Source organism: Trichosurus vulpecula, chromosome 1 (assembly GCF_011100635.1).
Source record: "Trichosurus vulpecula isolate mTriVul1 chromosome 1, mTriVul1.pri, whole genome shotgun sequence".
NCBI classification, from domain to species: Eukaryota; Metazoa; Chordata; class Mammalia; order Diprotodontia; family Phalangeridae; genus Trichosurus; species Trichosurus vulpecula.
The window spans coordinates 419,205,483-419,228,026 of NC_050573.1; the positions used below are offsets into that span (position 1 = coordinate 419,205,483).

The following is a 22,544-nucleotide window of genomic DNA, read 5'->3' on the forward strand; positions in this document are numbered from 1 at the left end:
TAGTCATTCTGTCCAACACTTGAAATTTCCTGATAAGGCATGTAGTGATTTACCTAAAGTCACATAGGAAGTAAATGGCAGAGATGAGATTTAAATTCAGGTCCACTTGATTCCATACCTAGTACTCCTCTTTATATCATATTACAAGGGCTCAGCTGTGTTCATTTCAAATTCCTTAAAGACATAAGATACGGCCAGAGTGACTATCTAAATGAGTTGGTGATAAGTCCAAAAGTATAAATGGTCTAAGAATGTACTTCTTAGCTGTCCCAGAGCCCAGAGACTTGATGTATGTTTCTTGTGTATTACTCTGAAGACAGCCTGGCTAGTGGAACTAATAAGGACCAGGTCCAGGCATGTGTAAGCTCACCTCATTTTTATTATGAACACTGCTCTGACAAGAATAATTTAAACAGAGTTCTTAAATGCTTTTCAAAAATCTAGAAAAGGCAGCAACATTAACTTCCTATAAGTCTCTAAGGCACCTACACTTTCACGATAAAAACAGATCCAGACAAGCCCTAGAGAACAAAGCAAATCTAATTCAAAAATCTAAGTTCCAATAATTCTTTCCCCTCAGTAATGTTCAGGTTTTGTAGGGTAATCAAACAAAAGCATGATCTTATTGACTGGACACTGCTGCATGAAAAGTAGCTGCAATGACCCTCGTTCTAGTCTCGGCTCTGCTACTACATAACTGTATGACCTTGGTTGTGTCATTGAAAGTTTCCTGCCCTCAGTTTCCTCATCTGTAAAATGAGGAAGTTGGACCATCAAATGATCTAAGGGGAACCTTGTGAATCAAATCATGTTTTAAGAGTATATTAATAAAGATGTTTTAGTTTAGTCATATATTTCAGCATCTTCTCAGTAAGTAAATTAAAATTTCACACATGACATGCAGAAATAACTAGTGGACAGAATATGTGCTCCACCGGATTCCAGTAAGGTTAGGAGAACTAAAATAAAGCCTCCAACACATTGGTTGAACGCTTTTCAGTAAATTTATAGTACATGTCATGGCACATGGCTAGAGCCACAAAGAATCAGTAGGCACAGGTGGATTGCAATTTTTATCACACTGGAGGGAATACAGACATGTAAGAGATCACAGGTCCACATGAGAAGCTGGTTCCCTTCCCAGCCCTGTTCATGACCTTTTTGACTTCAAAATCTTTAGTCTACTGCTGCTGCATCCTGGAACTTACCTCAGTGCTTTAGGTCTCCTAGTTCTGGTTCATCCTACCATAACTGTGGCCTACTCACCACTAACTATCTGTCTGCAAGGCCCATCCCCTCCTCCCAGTAAATGAGTTCCTCCTTCGGGCTCCATTTTGTGAAGGGGCCCCGGTTGATCTGCCTTCACTATCCTCCCCACGCTGTTTCTAACTTTCAGAGCTTCAAAATAATCTTCACGCCCACTCCTCTACCTCTCCACTTCAGCTCCTTTTTTTGTACTGTCTTCCTGCATTAGAATATAAACTCCTCGCTACATAACCATTTTGGAAAACAATTTGGAATTATGTAAACAAATTAACTAAAATGTCCATGTCCTTTGAATCAGAGACTCTTTTACTGGGCTTACATGGAGCCAGTGATAAGAAGTCCTGGTATGCACCGAAAATATTTATAGCAGTATTTTTGGTGATGGAAAAGAACTGGAAACAAATAGATGCTCATCAGTTGGGGGAATGGCCAAACACACTGTGGCACATGAATGTAATGGAATACTGTTGTGCTGTAAGAAACGATGAATGTGATAAATCCTGAGAAGCTTGGAAAGATCTGAACTGACGCAGAGTGAAGAAAACAACATACACAGTGACTACAACTAAATAAATGGAAAGACAATGAGCATACACACATACACACAAATCAAAAGTGGATGGAGCAAAATCATACAGACCAAGCAGGACTTCAGTGACAAGATAAGATAGCACACCCTCAACCCACCTCTTCCTTGAGATGGGAGGTCCACAAGTGTTGCACATTGCACACGTTTTTAGACTTTTTCAATGTATTGATTGGTTGGGCTGATTTTTTCCTCTTCTTTTTCTTTTTTTGTCTTTAAAAAATACTGTTACATGGCATAGCTCTCTAGGAGGAGGTGGAATACTACAGAAAACTGGGATAACATAAGAAACAAAGGACACTGATAAAAATTTACTTAAAAAAAGAAAACTAACCAAAAAAAAAGACTATTAGCTCCTTGGGGGAAGGAACTGTCTTTCTTTTTGCTTGCATTTGTATATTCAGTATTTAGTACAGTGCCTGGCATGTACTAAGTGATTAATAATGCCTTTTTCCTTCCCTCCTTACCATATATTCAAAATATTAGTAGCTTTTCAAATGAAGATAAAATGACAAAAATGTACGTTAAAATGACTCACACAACAAATGTCTACACAGAGGATAAAATGAGGTCACTCCCTCACATAAACACTTACATTGTTCTTCTGGTTCTTGTTGTTCTTCAGGAGAGTAATAACACAGTTATGAATGAAGAAAGCAAGAGTGAGCACTCCAGTCAACTGTGGAAAAAGAATTCTGATCTCTAGGAGAAATGAAGAGAAATCGTCAATATTCACAACCAGGAGACTCATATTAGTTGTCAAAGATGTGGTTGATAACCAAATGGCAAAAATCAGTAACTTCGGCTCTGAAAATAAATTCAAATTGGCTCATCCTCCAACACTAGACAGTCAGTTGTTCAGAATGTTAACAACAGTGCTATAAAATACTGATTCATCCCTATCATATTTAAAACAATCTCTGTTTAGAGGTCATAAAGTAATGTTCTTTGAAAAACTAGGGGGATTCTCAGTGACTAATGATCTACCATCCAAAGAAAGTCCACTTCATTAGTATTATCTGTACTAAGACAGAAGTAGGTATGTCAGCTCTGGGACCAGGAAGATTGTATCTCAAAAGATCACACTGTGTACAAACACAAATTATCCCTTTCCACTTAGAATCTATATCCCAGAGGGCTTTTTTTCCCATATGTCTTACTGAGATGCCTGGGGACAGTTGGGGGGAAGGGGGAGGAAGACCTATAACCATGCAATCCTAAGGGTAAATTGTAGCTGGTGGCATTTTCTGAGACTACTTTTTCAGGGGCATTTAGATTTATGATCTTATGTTATTTCAGCAACTTGGGAATTTAGTCACTGATTCCCTATTAACTGTGTATTGATCAGCAATATGAAAGTTTGTGGTAATCTCCATTTTCTACCCTGTCCCTTATTAAATAGATATATTCAAAATCTCCCAGAGATTTCTACTTTTTAAAAATTCTGAATTTACATTATTCCTAGCTCCCTCTCCTTCAATCCTCCCCAAAACAAAAATGAAAAACAATCTGTGTAACAAATAAGTATAACCGAAGATGAAGGAGTAGCAGAAAGAAGTATAGAAATCTCTCATCCCTTTAATTCTGCCCTACACATAAAAAAAATGCATCAGACTGAATCCTGATTGAGAAACCTAAGGAAAAAAAAATCACAGTGAGTCATTTTTCTAGGTCAGCACAGAAAGACAGACAGAGAGGTTTGTAAACATGGGGAGATGGATTGGCTAGGAAGGGTTGCACAGAGCATTCCAATATAGGAAGAGACTGTGTGCCAGGGCAAGAAGAGGTCCCAAATCCAGGATAAAGGGGCCTAAATTTGTGCAAGGTGAAGGAACAGGTGCAAACATTCCAGACCTCTATACTGGGCCCTTTTCTCTTTTCTCTCTGTTTTCTCACTTAGGGCTCTCATCCATCAGATCCCATGGGTTCAATGATCATGTCCATGCTGATGACTTCCAGATCTATATACCCAGCCCTACTCTTTCTCCCAAGCTACAATCTGCATCACCAGTTGTCTACTGGGTATTGTGAACTGTAGACCCTTTAGGCTTCTGTACTCATTGTTTACCCCCAAACCCACTTCCCTTTCAAACTTCCTATTTTGTTGAGGCTGCCAGCATCTTTCAAGTTAGCCAGGTTTCAACCCGAGTATCACCTTTGACTTCTCAATTTCACTCACTCCCTCATAGTCAATCAGTTGCCAAATCATACTTCTACCTCCACCGTATCTCACATGTACATCTCTTTCCCTCCACTCATACGGTGACTACCCAAGTTCAAGTCCCAATCAATTCTCCCCTGGGCTACTGCAATAGCTTTCTAATGGGGCTCTGTTTCTGGAAGTTTCTCTCCTTCCCAAAGTCTGTATCTGGTCATATCACCATTTATTCAATAAGCTACTTTTGGGATCCCCTGGCCTTTAAAGCCCTTCGCAATCTGACCTCACTCTTCTTTTCGGTTTTACTGTGCATGTCTCCTTATCCACGCACTCTACAATCCAACCACACTCTTGCTGTTTTTCATGTATGACACTCCATCTCTTGTCCCTATGCCTTTGCCTTGACTGTCTCACATACCCAGAATGCTCTCCTCCCTCCTCTCTGTTCCCTGAAATTCTTGGTTTCCTTTAAGACTTAGCTCAAGCAGGACCTGCTGCATGAGGTCTTTTCTGGTCCTCCTAGCTGCAAATATTTTCTCCTTCAAGGATACCTTATGTTTTGCAAAGTCTTATTATATGTACATGTTGTACCTCCCCTTTAGGACGTAAGCTGCTTGAGGACTGGCACTGTTTTGCTTGTAACCATTCCCTGGCACATAGAAGATGCTTAATAAGTACTTAGTGTTTTACTGAAAGTTCTCATTACATATCTCTCCCCACTTAGAAAGTCACATCTCTTTTATTGGAGTCAAATTCAACCTACTACAATAATCTGTCGGCCACGGCTTCAACAGTCTAGGAGCTTGGGAAGAGAATCTCATCCTATAATAGTGTTTCCTTTTCTTTCCTTTATTTAGTGGTCACTTTATTTAAAGTCACTGGTACTCTTTTTCATCAATTCCTTTATCTTCAGGCCTCTTTTCTAATCTTTCCTCATCAGCATCTTTCTGTCTTAGGGGTCTTAAGTCTGCCATCTGTATCAATGTATAACTCCAAAGAAAACCCAGAGCAGAGGACATTACCTCACTTACCTTTTTAAAAAATACCAGCCTGAAGACACACTCAGTTTGGGGTGTCTGCTATCTTGTGGGAGAATCAGAAAATCGAGGGCCGGGTATATAATGGCTCAAAGGGTAATGGTAAAGCTGCCTTTGAAACTACTAGTCACTACTGAGCCAATCTATATAGAAACCATAGAATATGGTAATGGAAGAAGTAAAAGTAGAAAAAAAAATCATCATTTCAGAATTCAGAAAACAGCATCTGGGCACTGAACAGGATTTTAAATTTCTAGATTGATCAAGTTAATATGAATGAAAAAAATCCTAAAATGTCTTCAATGAGAATTATTGCAAGATCTCCTAGGCTACAACGCATGAACACACACATAAGGAAATGTGATACATGCAGTGGTCTGGAATTGGATGATACTTTAGCCAAGGATCAAAAGAAGCTGCCACAGTACAAAATGAATAACTACTACTTCAAATAGGAAAGAGTGGGGAAGCTGACACATATAAAAAATACATAAAATTGATTACATAAAATTAAGAAGTTTCTGCACACACAAATTCAATAGAGCTAAGATTAAAAGGGGAAACAAATGGGAAAAATCTTTGCAACAAGTCTCTCTGATAAAGGCTTCAATTCCAAAATGTGTAAGGAACTGACTCAAATTTATCAGAATAAGAAGTGTTCTCCAATTGATAAATGATCTAAGGACATAAAAAGGCAATTCCCAAGGTAAAAAACCCAGGTTATCTGTAGCCATAGGGAAAAATGATCCAAATTATTAACATTTAGAAAAATGCAAATTAAAGCAATTCTGAGATTCCACCTCACACCAATCAAGTTGTTGGAAGGGGAGTTGGTAAACCGGACATACTGATACCCCATTGGTGTAATTATACACAAAAAACTTATTAAACAGTGTATGCCATTTGACTCATATATACCACTGCCAAGCATATACTCTAAAGAGATCAAATAAATAGGAAAAGGATCTATAGGTAAAAAAAAAAAAAGGAGCTATTTTCATGGTACCAAAAAAAAAGGAAACTTAAAGTATTGTCCACAAATCAAGGAATGACTAAATATGTTATGATAAATGAATATGATGGAACACACACTACTGGGCTGTAAGAACTGAGGAAAAAGAGAATTTCAAGGAGACAATGGACAGACTTATATGAACAGATGCAGAGTAAAATGGGCAGAACAAGAACAATTTATACTATAATACTGATATAAAAATGAACAATTTCAAGGACTTTTACAAACTGAAGAATGAATCTGAGTAGAAATCTGGAGAACAATTTCTACAACACCACCACTGTGAACAACTTGGAAGGCTATGAGAACTCCTGAAGAATAGGTTCAAAGTAGATATTACCTACATCTGCCAATCACGAAACAAGTTCTCAACCTCTAAGATCCCGGGATAACATCCTCCAGGAATGTCTTAAGGTTAAAGAATTGTTTTCTTTTTTATTCCAACATATATTACTTCAAAACAGAAAAGATACCAAAGGATAAATTAACCTGCCTCCTTCTGAACCGAACAAGGGGAAAGAAAGACCTCAACTTTATCCCTGATTTTATCATATTATCATTAATAAAAACTGCCTAGAGTTTAAGAAAGAGCAGGATATTTCTATAATAACCATAGGGCAAGGTTGTAAATTTAGAGATAAGACTGATTTTATTATTTTTAATTTGGCTCTCACAGCTTACCTGGGACAAAAAACTCTGTTGATGTAAACCAATGAAATTCCAAATGGAAACCCAACTGAATAGTCTTCAATGTGACAAAGAAAACCAAATAGAGAACTGATACAGTGCCTATGAGGAACAATCAGAAAATGTTTATCATTTGAGTGTATCTTACAAAAGAACTTAAGAAGTACTTTAAAGAGAATATAGAAAACATTATTACTTTCTGAACCCAAGAGCAATTCCCACAGAGACCCAATTCAGAAGTGAAGCATGGAAAGATTGCTGAGTCTATGTGAATAGAAGCAGGAAGACCTGGGGAAAAAGTCATGGAGTCCCGGAGGAGAATGCCAATAATGAAAAGTGATTCTTTCTGATATGTTTGCAACATTTTAAGTTACTCTAGGAATCTGGTTTATATTTTCAATTAGACTCTCTCCCAGGCTCATGATTAAATTTGTTTCTATCACATTCACATAAGCTGAAACCCAGTAAGCTAAAAAAAAAAAATCTAGACCTGTTTCAACATGGACTCTCAAGATGACAAGAAATTACAGAAAAAAAAGTTAGAACACAACTGTGAGAATTAGCTACAAAATTATAAACTGTCCATGATTCGAACAAGTCCCTCCCTAAATGAAGTCCTGCTCAGGTGTTATTACATGTTATCAGTAGAGATCACAGATCCTAGGATTCTCCTTGCCCAGGGTGTCTAGCACACAGGAAAATGTGGAGCATGCAGAGATCTAGGGCAGTCTAGATAAGAGGAAGGGATAAGAACATTCAGGGATTTTATATCTAGTTCAAAAGGAATAGAGGAATCACTGGAATTGGACAGCTAGAAGCAACAGCTGTAGTTTTATGGCCAAGCTTGGGGTTTAGCCAATGCCCATTTAGGGCTCAGTGAAAGATAGCTTTGTATCCTTTAAAAAAAAGTTGGTTTTTTTTAATGGTCTTTGTTTTTACACCAGTCTTCATTCTACTCTTAAAAAATTTCAGAAAAGACAATTGTGTAATCTCCCTTGGTAACATGCTCTAATGTCTTAAACTCTTATATGTTTAGGAAGACTGTCCTAATATTTAACTTTGCCTCCCGACTGCTTAGGCTCATTCCCTCTTGTCTAGCCTTTGAAGAATATGAAGAAAAGTTAGTCAATAGGAAGAAAACAGAAAACCTTATGCTTATGTCCAAAAACCCCCATTTAAATCCAGGAACAGTGAAGGGCTAAAATGGATCTTCCCATTTCTCCCTATGCCCATTTACATACAGCTGGGAAGAAAAAAAGAAATTAGAAGGACAGGATAGCATATGAGAGAACAATTCAGATAGCAAATGAGAGAACAATTCAATCACAGATGAGAGATGACCTCTATGTTGGGTTTTATTTCTTCAATACCCAACTACAAACATTTAACAAGCATTTAGTAAGGGTACTGTGCTTGGTACTAGGAAAGTTAAAAAATTTTAGATAAAACATAGTCCTTGTCCCCAAGGAGCTTGCAGACTAGGGAGAAAGGAAGTACCCATAATACATAACATATTTGGCAAGTATAGTAGAGACTTAGAAAATTAAGGGCTATGTGAGTTTTGAGGAGGCAAGTTAACAGAGTAGACAAAGTTCAAAAAGACTCCTGGAGGAGGTGGTATTAGTTAGGCTTGAAAGTCTGAGTAGGAGCTTCAGAGAAGAAGACAGGGAAGGCACAGGGAAAAGTGTAAGCAAACACATAAGAGCACAGTATAAGTATGAGAGGCACTGGAGCACAGACCACATGCATGATAGAAGAAGGACTGGAAGAGGTACAGAATAAAGGAAGAGGCTATTGCGATTGTCTAGGTAGGCAGCAGTAAGGGCCCGTACCAAAATGATGTTGGCAGAAATAAAAATGAAGGGTCAGACGCAAGAGATATGATAGTAGTTGAATCAATAGTACGTGGCCACTAAGATCAGTTACAAGAAGTAACAGAGAGGGAAGAGTCAGCCTAGTCATCACCAGGCTACAATCACAGGCAATGGTGTGACAGGGGATGCCAGAGATAATGATATCAAGAGAGGGATAAAAGATAATGGGCTCAGTTTCAAAAATACTAAGTTTATGATGTCAGTGGGAGATCCTGGTAGATATGGTGAAGGCAGTTGGAGTCATGGTTCTAGAGCTCATAAGAGAGGTCAGGTCTAGATATATGTATTTAGGAATTAACTATAACCCCAAGGTAGTTGATGTTATGGTACTGAATGAAACTGCAACTACAGACTGAGAACAGAAGAGAGACAAGGATATGCCCTTAAGAAATAACTAAATTTAGGGGCAAGAAAGATGACCAGGAAATGGGACAGAAGAATAGTAACTAAAGAAGTAGGAGAACCAAGAGTATGAGGTTCCTGAAGCCAAGGGAAGAGAAACTAGTTAGAAATTGGAGTTAACAACAGTTTGAAAAGCTCAAGAGAGGTCAAAGGAGGAAGACTGAGAAAAGGACATTAGACTGAAGAATTACAAGATCACTGCTAAAAGCAGCTTCTAATGGAGGTCATTTCAGTAAAGTATTGTGGGCAGAAGTTTGCTTGTAAGAGTCTGAAGACAGTAGCTACTAAGGAGCGGAAGCACTGCATTGCTACACTTTTTAAAAAGTTGAGAAGAGAAGGGGAGGAAAGAGATGGAAAACAGCCGGAAGAATCAAAAAGAGTAAAAGCAAATGATTTTCTTCAGATTGAAAAGATCTGAATGTTTGTGGACAGATGAAAATAAGCTGCTGGTGAAAGAGGGACTGAAGTTGTACAAGAGAGAAATGAGAACGTGATAGAGTGAGACCCTCTGGGCAAAGACTAGTTCAGTGATCCATGTAGAGGAATGAGACCTAGTGAGTGGTCTTTTGTGATGAGAGGAGAGAGAAGAGAGGAGGAATGGAGGATTGGAAGGAGGTCGTATCATACAATCTCAACACTCTTAGTGAAATAGGTTGCTAGGTCATCTGTCAAGTTTGGAGGGGTGGAGTGAGGTGAGAAAAGAATTCGAAAAGTCTGGAAAAGTTGCCATGAAGAAGGAAACAAGGGGTTGATAAGAGTAGAGTAGAAAGGCTGTTAACCAGCAAAGGCACAACAGAGATTCTGTAGCATGATTTTGTTACAGTGAAATCAGCTCGATTTTGAGATTTTCTAGTAAGACTCAGTAGCTCTTGAGCAAGAATGGAGAAATAAAATGGTGAAGGTACCCAGGGATGAAAATGAGCAGGCTATGAGGACAAAGCAGCTTAAAGAAACATTAAGGTAGCAGCCTTTGGTATGGAGAGAACTGAAGCCCAAATAGGAAATACAGTCTCAGAGAAAAAAGGCAGATAAAGGAACCTAAATGAAGGATTTTACAGAGGCCCAATAATTAATCAACTTCAAGAGGCAAGGTCCAAACATGAAGATGAAGTATTAACATGACAGTGTGTGGTTGAAGTGGTTTGTAGAAATGCACTGAAGTTGAAAAGGGTAAAGCACTATGGGGTCAGGTTGTTAAAGAGCTTTTCAGCATGTGTACTGAACACCCTAAGAATGACAGCAGGGGATGGAGGATGGGGTGCAGAGGAAGACCACAAGCTGGTTACTAAATTCAGTGAAAAAAAAAATCTAACACCTAGATATCAGTAGAAGGCAGAAACAAAAAAGGGGACGAGGGCGGTACAAGTGGATTACATGATCCTTGAAAAAGGAAAGGCCTCTGGACGAGGGATAGAGGAATGGACTCCAAGTGGTAGTAGAGACAATCCCTCCTCTTGCCATAGGGAACTGAGGAAAATTGATACAGATAAAGATGACTGCAAGAGATGTGGCATCCTCAAAGGAAAAGACAGGTCAAGAGATGGAAGGAATGTTGACTAAAAAGGTCAAAAATATAGAGGAGTTTATTGAGAAAGGAGCACAAGTTCCAAATGGCATAGTGGAAATGCACTAGGCAAATGAATGGACTGTGATAGGATTTGACTGGGGGAGAACAGGAATTGTTAGTATAGGAATTTAGAAGGAGGTCATATGGGCATCTAAGGATATGAGATTGGACTCTATTGCAAGGAGGTACTTTGACTTACCTAGCATGTTAAATTTTGCAAAGAAAGATGGAGACTTGAAGTTGAGCAGTGGTAGGAGTAATCCTACCAGGTAAAAAGGTACTGTCCTGGATTTATTCCACCACTTTTCAAACTGCTCGAAGTTAGTGTTGTTGGCAGAGAAAACTTCAATGGTGTAGTTGTCAGGCTGGCTACCACCTCCGGCCTCTGGGCAAATCACTGCAATAGGAAAATCATCAGGTTAATCGGGTCTATGAAAAATACTGACCCTGCCAGGAGAAACTTCAGTTTCTTTACTACAGGCCCTATAAAATAGAGGACATCCCTCTCTTTAAGCCCAAGTGATCTCCTATGAGAGCTCTCTTAAGTCGAGGTGCACCCTCTCGCTCTTTCTCTCTCTTCTAATTAATTAATTTATTTACTTTTAGTTTTCAACATTCACTTTTACAAGATTTTGAGTCAATTTTTCCCCCCTCTACCTTTTCTGCCCTCCCCAAGATGGCATGCAATCTGAGATAGGCTATACATGTATGATCATATCAAATACATTTCCACATTAGTCATGTTGTGAAAGAAGAATCAGAAGAAGTAAGGTTTAGAATAATGTATTATACCGTATACCACGATAAGGTCCAAATGTATACATAAAATAAATATGATAGGTAATGTCATTTTAAAAACCAGAGGAGAATATAAGGCTTATAGAAAGAATTCTTAAACAAGTGACAAGTGTTCATAGTTGATTAAGACACTTTCAATTGTATAAGATTAAAAGGCATTTACACAAAATCAATGATGCTATCAGAGAACTGGGAACAAATCTCTATAGTAAATCTTTCTGAGAAAGGTCTGAGATCTAAGATGTACATGAAACAGATAAAAATACATAAAAACAAAAGCCATTCTTTAATATTTAAGTGATCCAAAAGATATAAAAGGTAATTTAAAAAAAAAGAAATGCCAACTATCAACACTCATACAGAATACTCCTAATCACAACTAAGACAAATGTAAATTAAAACACACACATTTCATACACATCAAGTGGACAAAGATAACAAAATGGTGAATATTGTTGGGAATGTGGAAATTCTGGGACAACGATGTTGCTGGTGCTCTGAATTAATTCAGTGATACTGGGAAACAATTTGAATTATACTAGAAAACACAATAAACTACATATAATTCCACTACTAGGCATATACTCCACGAGGTCAAAGACAAAGAGAAAGGGCTAACACATACAAAAATATTACAGTGGTGCTTCTTTTTTCTTTTTCCTAGCAAATAACTGAAAAGAGTGAGTACGATTTGACTGCAGAAAAGTAAACTGAGTTATATGAATGTAATGGAATATTACTATACCATAGGAAATGAAGAATATGGGGAATTCAGACACTTGGCAAGACTTGTATGAACTGATATAGAGAGAAGTAAACAGAACTACCAACTTTAATTCATTCTGAGTTTTAACACTTCTTATACTATTCTTATGGATCCATGTCATTCTTTTGTGTCCATCCTGCTAACCTATCCTTACTTTAATCATCTATTCATATCTTTTAACAATCTAATTTGGTTGATTAGTTCTTAATGCATATATATTGGTCTTTAAACAGTGATCTTTTTTCTTCCTCCTAATTTTTCGTTGTTTTGGATTTGTGTAGCTATTGCTAAAAGCCTCCTATCTCTCTTGAGCTAACTTAGCCTACAGAGATTTAATCTATGGGATCCTATCCATTCTGTGGACTTTTTGAGATCTGCTATAATCTCTGATAAGGCACTATATCAGACTAAGGCTAGATTTCCTTTCCTTATGTTAAAAATCCATGGAATGGTTAATACGTGGTGTGTGCGCACATGCGCGCGCGCACACACACACACACACACACACACACACTCTTCACAATTTCCTGTTATTACTAATGAATCAATCAATCAACAAACATTATTAAGCACCTATTATGTGCTGATTACAGCGGTAGGTGATGAGAAGACAAAAACAAAACAGTCTCTGCCCTCAAGAAATCCACATTTTAACAGAGAAGACAACATGTATATACACACACAACATATACAAGGTGGATATAAGGTAACCTTGGAAGGAAAAGCATGAGCAGCAGTGCGAAGTGAGGAAGGAGAACATTCCAGACATGTGGGACAGTTTAACATAAAGACATGGACATGAAGAACAGCAAGAAAGCCATTGTGGCTAGATCACAGTGTGCCATAAGGCTGGAAAGCAAGGATGGAGCCAAACTTTGAAGAGGTTTAAATGCCAAACAGAGAAGTTAACGTTTGACCCTAGAGATGACGGGGAGTTTAATGAATAGGAGAATGACACGTCAGAACTGTAATTTAAGAAAACAGCTCTGGAGCCTATAGGGAGGATAAACTAGAGTGGGGAGACATGATACAGAGAGCACAACTTGGGTCCAATTATTGAAATATTCCAAGCAGGAAGTGATGAAGACCTGACCTGGAATGGTATCTGAGTGGAGGAGAATAAAAGAGAAATGTGGAAGGGATGCCGGAGAGACAGATTTGGAAACTTTTGTTTAGATGTTCTGGGAGGAATTGAGGACACAGGTTAGAAGTCTGGATGACTAGAAGGATGGCAGTGCCCCCGACAAATAAGCAAGTTTAGAAGAGGGCTAAGGCTTAAGGGGAAACAATGAATTCTGTTTTGACATTCTGAATTTGAGATGGCTAGAAGACACCCAATTAGAAATGTCCAATAGACAACGAGAGATGTGGGACAGGAGCTCAGGAGAGACGCTAGGGTTGGATCTACAGAGCTGAGTCGTCAGTTTAGAAATTACCTGATTCCACAGGAGTTAATGCGATCACCAAACAGTAAAGAGATAACTAGAGAGTCAAGTGCAGAGCCTTGGGGTGCGCCTCAGCCTTGGGGCAGGACCCTGATGAGGATTCTGCAAAGGTGGCTAAGAGGAGAACCAAGTGAAAACCCAGGGAGGAGAGTGTTCAGGGAGAGAAACTGATCAACATTTATACTCTACGGAGAGGCAGAGGAGGAGAAGAACTGAGGAAGGGTCATTAGATTTGGCAACAGATCAATGGTAACTCCAGAGAGAGAAGTTTCAGCTGGTCAGAATCAGGTCCAGTGTAAGAGTTATGTCTTCTGCCTTTAAAAGAATGAGATATCATTAAAGCAAGGCAAGAATTTATTAGCTGCTTTATTTTTTGGCTAAGAGAGAATTCTGGCAGATTCCTGGAGCACTAAAATCTTCCATTATTACTAAACTATGTTTCTGTGACATGCTCGTCATATGTTTAAACAATTCCTCATCTATATCCTCCTCATCTAGGTGGTCTACACTATACTCTGTAAAATTGTCATAGGGTATGTTTTTTGGCTGTTTTCCACTGCCCTATTGTTGCTCTGATTTCCTTGGGAATACATTTATTGAATATCTTCCTAATATGCAATCCTCCTCCCTCAAACACGATTATTTGTTTTGTTATTTTTGAATAAGGTATATATTTAAAGCCACAGTCTAGTCATGGGTCCTTAGTCTCAGCGATACCTACGAGGCTGAATTTGCCTCCTTGCATCAGTTCACACTGTTTATTTAAAACTCTTCATGTATAGGTACCTGAGGAATAGTCCGTGTTTCTAGGCCCTATCTTAAGAGTTTGCCTCCTGGGAAATACCGGGCATTTCCTGCTCTTCTTCCTAGGCTGAAGCACTAATCTCTGTGCTCTCTAGCTTGGTAGATAAGCAAGTAGTCTGCTCCCCACTGCTCCCTTTTCACTTGAGGAAAATATAGAAATGAGAAGAGATAAGATCACATCGATGGCATGTGAGCAATAAGGGCCAGCATCAAAACTCAGGTCTTTTTGAGTTCTTACTACTTAAATGCATCTATAAGCAGTAACTAACTGGGAGCTAGTATTTAGGGGGTATCTCCAAATATGACATTCTGGGGGCCAGCTACCATACTCATTCACAAAGCATCCCTTGTCAAAGCACCAGATTTTAGATTTCTTATCAGAAACCACAAGTGCCAGGAAAGCCAGGGACTCAGAAATCTTCTTCATGTGTGCCTCATTCCCCACCCATTATCTTGGGAATGAATTTACGGAGCCAGAGCCAATTGTGAGTTCAGTCCATTTCCAAGGGTCCCAATCAGTGTACCAACCCAGACACCTAGCTAAGAATCCCTGCCACCTCTACCTGTTCCCAATTCCCCTAGCTTCATAAGTCTTTGCAACAGCATGCTATACAAACTGACATTCACCCCTGAGTGACTCAGTACTTCGTTATCACAGGAACCCTGAAAGTACTTTCCTAAATCAATTTGTTCTTCCCTCATCCTATGGCTGGCACATCTCCACCATTCACTCCCCTTATCTCCTATTTTTCAATTTTACATGGTCAATCATGTAAACTTCCCAGCTCAAAAGTCCCTGGTGGTTCCATATTACCTCTAAGATTAAATACAGACTCCCCAGGATAGTGTTTAAGGCCCTTCATAACCTGGCTCCAATCTACCTTATTTCTTTTAAAAAAACAAAAAAAAAACCATTAATTTTTAACATTCTTTAAAAACAATCTGTTTCATTGTTTCTTATATCTCATTGAGTCATTAGCTTCTACTTGCCCAATTCTAATTTTTAAGGAATGATTTTTTTTTTCAATGAGCTTTTGTACATCTTTTTTTATTTGGCCTATTCTGTTTTTTAAGGAGTTCTTTTCTTCAGTGACTTTTTGTACTTCTTTTATCATTAGGCCAATTGCGTTTTTTAAGGTGTTATTTTCTTCAGTATTTTTGTGCCTCTTTTGTGTAGCATTTTCAAAGCTGTTCCCTTAGAAGGGCTCTGTACAAGTAGTAGTGTCCTCAAAGAAGAGGGATCTGCAGCCCACAGAGGTTCAGTGACTAGGTCAAGGTCATATAGCTACCAAGAGTTACAGCTTGAACTTGAACCCAAGTTTTTGGACTAAGTTCAGGGCTATTTTCTGAATATCACAACAGCAACAAAATCTAAACCCCAAACAAGTTAAGATTCTGCAAGTTTATGGAGATACATGTTATTCAATAAGATAAGAGTTCACAATAGTTGTACTTATGTTTTGCCTATTAATTATACATAATTAGATTATGTGCTAATGAAATGAAAGAAAACTTGCAAACCACCAGAACTAGCTCTGAAAACAGCAACCTGAAAAAAACTGACACTAGGGATAGTGCCTCCCCACCCTAAGTGAGCAGAGCCCAATGTGAACATAAAGTTCAGTCAAGAATTAGGCTGTATATCAGATTGTTTGCCATCTTGGGGAGGGGGGATGGGAGAGAGGGTTGGAGAAAAAAATTGAAACTCAAAATTTTATAAAAATTGAATGCTGAAAACTATCTTTACATGTAATTAAAAAAAACACTATTTACCTTCCCCACCCCCCACCAAAAAAAAGAATTAGACTGGGAAAATGAGCAAAAAACAACAACAAAAAACTGGACCAAAAAAACATAACTTTATGATTCATGAGACCTCAGTATTAGGGTAGCTGAAGGGAATATGCATATATATATATATGTTTATGCATATATATATGTGTGTGTATGTATGTATATATGTATGTGTGTATATATATATATATATATATATAGAGAGAGAGAGAGAGAGAGAGAGAGAGAGAGACAGCAGGCACAGGGTGAGTTGAAGATGAAGGGAAGATATCTAAAAGAAATAAAATCAAATTAAGGGATGAGAGAGGAATATATTGAGAGAGGGGGATAGGGAGAGATAGAATGGGGTAAATTATCTCGCATAAAAATGGCAAGAAAAAGCAGTTCTGTAGGAAGAGAAGAGAAGGCAGGTGAGGGGGAATGAGTGAATCTTGCTCTCATCAGATTTGACCTGAGGAGGGAATACCATACATACTCAATTGGGTATCTTACCCCACAGGAAAAAAGGAGGAAGAAGATAAAAAAAGGGGGGATGATAGAAGGGAGGGCAGACGGGGGGAGGAGGTAATAAAAAACAAACATTTTCGAAAGGGGACAGGGTCAAGGGAGAAAATTCAATAAAGGGGGATAGGTTAGGAAGGAGCAAAATATAGTTAGTCTTTCACAACATGAGTATTGTGGAAGGGTTATACATAATGATATGCATATGGCCTATGTTGAATTGCTTGACTTCTTAGGGAGGGTGGGTGGGAAGGGAAGAGGGGAGAGAATTTGGAACTCAAAGTTTTAAAAACAGATGTTCAAAAACAAAAAAAAAAGTTTTTGCATGCAACTAGAAAATAAGACACACAGGCAATCGGGTGTAGAAATTTATCTTGCCCTACAAGAAAGGAAGGGAAAAGGGGATGGGAGGGGAGTGGGGTGACAGAAGGGAGGGCTGACTGGGGAACAGGGCAACCAGAATATACGCCATCTTGGAGTCGGGGGGAGGGTAGAAATGGGGAGAAAATTTGTAATTCAAACTTTTGTGAAAATCAATGCTGAAAACTAAATATATTAAATAAAAAAAGAGAGAAAAAAAATAACTTCACCATAAGAAGCTACTAGGGTGGTGGGGAATGAGAAGCAAACTCAGTAAAAGACACCAGTATGAAAACAGCTACAAGGAAATCCTCAAAGAAATCCCTGCCCCCTCTGCTTCTCCTGGGCACTCCAGGACATCCTTTGCCCTCTAACAACCCTATATTGTCATAGAAAAGGAGGTTTTAATACTTAGGATACTCATTTACATACTCAGAATTTTACTAACTTTTTTCAGTTCATATTTGCTGCCCTCAAAGCCTCTTTTATTATTTTGATCAAATGAAGCTTTTCTAAGAGGAGCCAAGATTTTTCTCAAGACTCTAATCTTTCTTTTTAATGCTTACTGACCTCTATTTACTGACAGGAAATTCTTCTTGATTTGCTGAATAATATTTCTGTATTCTATGAACTTTGGAGGAGGGAGAATAATAAAGCACAATGATTTCCAGATTAAACAGTGGAATATTTATTTCAAGCTCAAAGAATTCCTCCAACTATTAAACTGAAAGTTACAGGCTTTGGTTTTATAACTCTAACACACTACTCAAAAAACTTCTATAGAACAACTTACCCGGATTGGTACCATTAGTACTAAGGATGTCGTCTGTGATGTTAACATGATGAACAAAATCTGAAATAAGAAAATAAAAATAATTTAGGTGATCCAGATTCTGAAACCATCACGGAAACCACTGCTAGGCAGTAATGGATAGTGCACCAGCCTTGGACATCCTAAATTCTTGTCTGCTAGTGACTCAGCTTCTTTTTGTCATCTGCTAAACGTGTGTCACTGACTACCCTGAAAGCATGAAAAGGTTAGTGAAATAATACATTCATGCAAATTAACATGAGCCCAGAGTGGAAACATTCCAGCTCAGATTTTAACTTAACTACAAGACTGAGGTATTTAACATTTTTAAGTCTCTGAAGGAATTGTAGTGTTCTGGACTAAAACAAATACATTTATTTCCCCATGATGAATGAGGCAGTTAAATTATTCTGTGATTTCATAATCTACCCCTTGGCGACCTTCCTTAAGATGAATGTTTATGAAATATTATGTAATCCCTGGATGAAAAATATTATATTACTTTATGAATTGCCATTAGTAGGATGCCAAGATCGGTTCAGCCTCACTGAGATGATGTAGGCCACTTGTCAGTTCTCACGACTTCCTTTCTCCAGGTCTCAAAATTTCTCAACATTATCATTTACTCTTTCCTCTTTTTTGACTGTTTCAGAGGAAAAGATACACTTACTCCTTACATCCAGTTCCCCTCCCCTGCCCTTGACTCTTCCCACCTTTCATGATCTTGCTCCAAAAATTAATCATTCTCCTCACACACAACATCCTTCAATCTCCCTCCCTCTCCACTGGTTCTTTCCTATTTATTTAGAAAGTCTCCAGGTCAGCTTTCCATCTTGATCCTTCTACCCCACACAGCTACTATTTCATCTCTCCCTTATCTCTGCTTCACTTCTTTTTTTTTTTGGAGGGGGGGAAGACAGGGTAATTGGGGTTAAGTGACTTGCCCAAGGTCATAGAGCTAGTACACGTGTCAAGTGCCTGAGGCTGGATTTGAACCCAGGTCCTCCTGACTCCAGGGTTGGTGCTCTACTCACTGCGCCACCTAGCTGCCTGTGCCTCACTTTTTAAACAAGTGTCTGCACTTGGTTCTCTCCCACACCCTCTTTAACCCTGTAAAATATGGCTTCCCACTCTGCCAATCACAGCACTGAGCCCAGTCTTCATGCCTATCCCAGACCTGCTTTTACACTGGCAGGCTTCAGCTTTCATGTTCATGTGCCCTCAGAACCCCTGGTCTCTCAGTATGTCTCCCAACTCAATACCTGTGATCTGCGTTCATTCCACCTCGGGTCCATACAATGATGGTCACATCCCTATCATGTCATTGCCAACAAGTGTTTCACCTGCACACTTTCTCGCCTCTCTCTCTCATCTAAGTCCCCTGTAATATGGTTTCCATCCCTACCTCTTGACCAAAAACACCTTTTCTAATGTCACTAATTATGACTTTATTACAAAATTCAATAGATTTTTCTTGGAGCCCATCTTTGTAGACCTCTCTAGACCCTATGGACCGCCCATTCCTTCTGGATAGTCTCCCCTCCCTGGTTCTGTTGTGGTTCTCTTCTTACCTGCTGGACCAATCTTTTTGTCTCTTGTGTAGGACTACCATCCATGACCTATCCCCTAGATGTGGCTGTATCTCAGGATCCCATCTTGGGCCTTCTTTTTTGGATATTTCATTGGCTCACACGAATGCGCTTATGTGTACTGTGGTACCCAAGTCTGAAAATCTGGATTCAAATCCCACTTCTGACATTTACTACTTGTGTGACTTTGGGGCAGTGATGTAGCTTTTCTGGACCTCAGTTTCCTCATCTGTAAAATGGGTGGATTACACTAGATGGCTTCTGAGGTTCCACCTAGCTCTAACGCTAGGATCTATGCAGATGACTCGCAAATCTACATCACCACCCCTCATTTTTCTTCTGAGCTCCATTCCCTTATCTCTAACTAACTGCTAGACACTTCCATGTTTGCATCCCATAAGCATCTCAAACTCCGTATGTCCAAAGCTGAGCTTGCTCTCTTTCCCCTTAAATTCACTCCTCCTTTTCAAGTCCTTACTTCTGTTTAAGGCACTGCTATTCTTCCAGCCACCAAGGTTAGTAACCTACAAGTCGACTTTAACTCTTCTAACCAGCTGCCAACCCTTGTCCTCCACACACCTAGTCACCACCCTAGTTCAGGCCCTCATCACCTCTCCCTTTAATTGCTGAAAGAGCTTGCTAATCAGTTCCCCTGCCTCCAATCTCACAATCCATTCTTTCACACCCCTGCCAAACTATAAATTCTTAAACCACAGGTCTGACAACATCGCTCCTCCTGTTTAAGAAGTGTCACTGGTGTCCCACTCCTTTAGGATAAAATACAAACTCTTCTGGTTAGCCCTTTGCCATTTGGCTCTGACCTTTCTTTCTAGGCTGATTACACAATACTAGCTCTTGCACACACTATGTTCCAGCCAAATCATCCTACTTGCTAATCCTTGTACGTGATAGTCTGACTTCTGCCTCTGTACAAATGCAAAGGCTGTCCCCCATGCCATCTCTCTTCCCATCTCCATCTACTGGAACCCCTAACTCTCCTTCCTTCAGGCTCAGGTCAACTGCTACTTCTCAAAGACCTTTCCTAATTCTCTCAGTTGTTATATGGCCCCTTTAATTTAAAAAAAAAAATAATCAAACTGGGAGGGGAAGACCCTCAGGGTTGCTGGCCAAGAGAGAAACCTTCACTCTGTGCTAGGAGGGCAGGGACCTATAGCTGCCCAACCTATGAGCTCCAGAGTGAATTGGCTTTAAGGCTTAGTCTTTGAGAAAGAAATCTAGCCAACAAACCCCAAGTTAGCGAAGTAGCTTTCAGCCATCAAATTTTTTTTTATTGAAGTGGCCATCTCTTGACAGACTTCTTAAAGAGGCCTAGTCACTGAATAGGTGTTATCTCACTCCAGTTAGAACCTGAAAACACCTTAGCCTAAAAGGGCCAGCGTCTCATATTGCATGCTGGGCCATCTCCAGTCAACCTGGTGAATATCAGGCCACTGGACCCAGATGGCTCTGGAGGAGAAAGTGAGGCTGGTGACCTTGCACAGTCCTCTCACTCAAATCAAAGTCAACTGCAAGTCATGTCATCATCTCCCTGATATCATGGTCCTCTTCCAGAAAGTAGGACAAATACGACCTGTGAATAGTCTCTCCTCTCCCCTCCCCTTACTTGAGGGTGCTCTGCCCAAACGAAAGTACATTTAGCAGGCACTTAATAAAAGCTTGAATGACTGATCCACTAAAGTTCTCAATCTTTATCTATCAGAGTTGAGTCATTAATTTTTGCTCCATAATAATCTGACCTTTTGTGTTGGCCTATTTCATTCATTTCTCATCCTTAATGCAAAATTAATCCACTTAAATTTCCCAGTTTCCTGATTTTCATATTACGCTGCTTTAAAAGGGAACAGCTGAAAAATCAGCTCTTAGATAAGTAAAGTGACAAATCAAATTCTGTAGCAACACCCCCCTTCCCCCGCCAAAACAACCCTACCCAAAGTGATTTCCAAACTATCTTATTATCCAGGGATTGCGTAAGTTAAAGTTTAGAAATACACTGTTTTAAGGCATTTCACTGGAAAGCTATTTATAAAGGGATTCATTGAACTCAATGTACAGTACTGTTGTATCACACAAACATTTAATTTTATGTGCTCAATCCAGGAATGGTTCCTTTGGCCAAATCATCTTTCCTCATCTTATCTCTTTGCCTCCCTCTCTCTCTCTTTCTCTCCTCCCAACCTTTCTCTTTTTCTCTCTTTCTGCTTAGTTGAACCAAGACAAGCAAAGTAGGTGCAAGGGTCCTAGAACCAAGCCTGTCAGCAAAGGTTCCAGGGTTTTTTAATGCCTTAAGTTCCTTATCATTTCTTTTTCTTAATCTTTTCCCTTAGTCTTGATCTCCCAGCATGCTAGCACCCCTGCATGGCATTGCAGAAGTTTTACCTTGTAGAAACAAGGATATTGTGGGTGTCTCCTGTTACCAAAGCCTCAGCTATAGCTTTTGTGACGGGAAGAAAGGTCTAGCCTGGACACTGCTAAGCCAGGTCCTCCTTGTAGCTAGGGAGCCCTGCTTCCTTCCCTGGGGTAGACACAAAGGATGTGGGCTGTTGTTTACTTCACACAAAAGTATTAGAAACAGTCTTTCCCACAGTCTGACCACTTGCTCAGCTCTGCATCCTCCCCACTGTAACCTCTGAGTTGTAGGGGAGGAATTTTCCTCTTAACTCACATTTCTTCAGAATGAGAAAGTGATGGCATTTTAGCTAAAAGTGAAGGCTTTAGTGAAGCCAGAAAAAGCATTAAACTTATGGATAGAACACGAACTTTAACCATGTGCCTATTTATGACAATGTATGAGAAAAGCCTCTGAGCACCTACTGTTCCAACCTCCCAACAAAAACAATCAGCCAATTCTGATGAGAAGGAGCCTAAGGCCAGACACTTCTGTGACTTTGTTTTACTAGGAACTTCAGAGCCTAATCACTGTGTAAGATGTGACTCCAATGGAAGGTTAAAAACACTGTCAAAGATCATAATCCCATGGTAACATGCTGAAATGGTTTCTTTTTTTAAGCAGCTTGGTAAAAAGCATGTATTATCCCACATTCCCTCTATTCCTAAGAGGAGAAC

At 39.3% G+C, this 22,544-nt stretch overlaps 1 protein-coding gene across 2 annotated transcripts in view; it reads right to left on the reverse strand.

The window, feature by feature from the left end:
• The window catches only part of SLC38A9 (solute carrier family 38 member 9), a 99,393-nt gene that overhangs the window by 36,455 nt on the left and 40,394 nt on the right, over positions 1-22,544 (reverse strand). For both annotated transcript variants that reach the window (XM_036741146.1, XM_036741145.1), the window contains exons 9-12: positions 17,854-17,913; positions 10,792-10,989; positions 6,744-6,851; positions 2,448-2,554 (exon numbers count right to left, since the gene is read on the reverse strand). In XM_036741146.1, the coding sequence (XP_036597041.1) occupies positions 2,448-2,554; positions 6,744-6,851; positions 10,792-10,989; positions 17,854-17,913 (473 nt within the window). The remainder of the gene's footprint in view (positions 1-2,447; positions 2,555-6,743; positions 6,852-10,791; positions 10,990-17,853; positions 17,914-22,544) is intronic.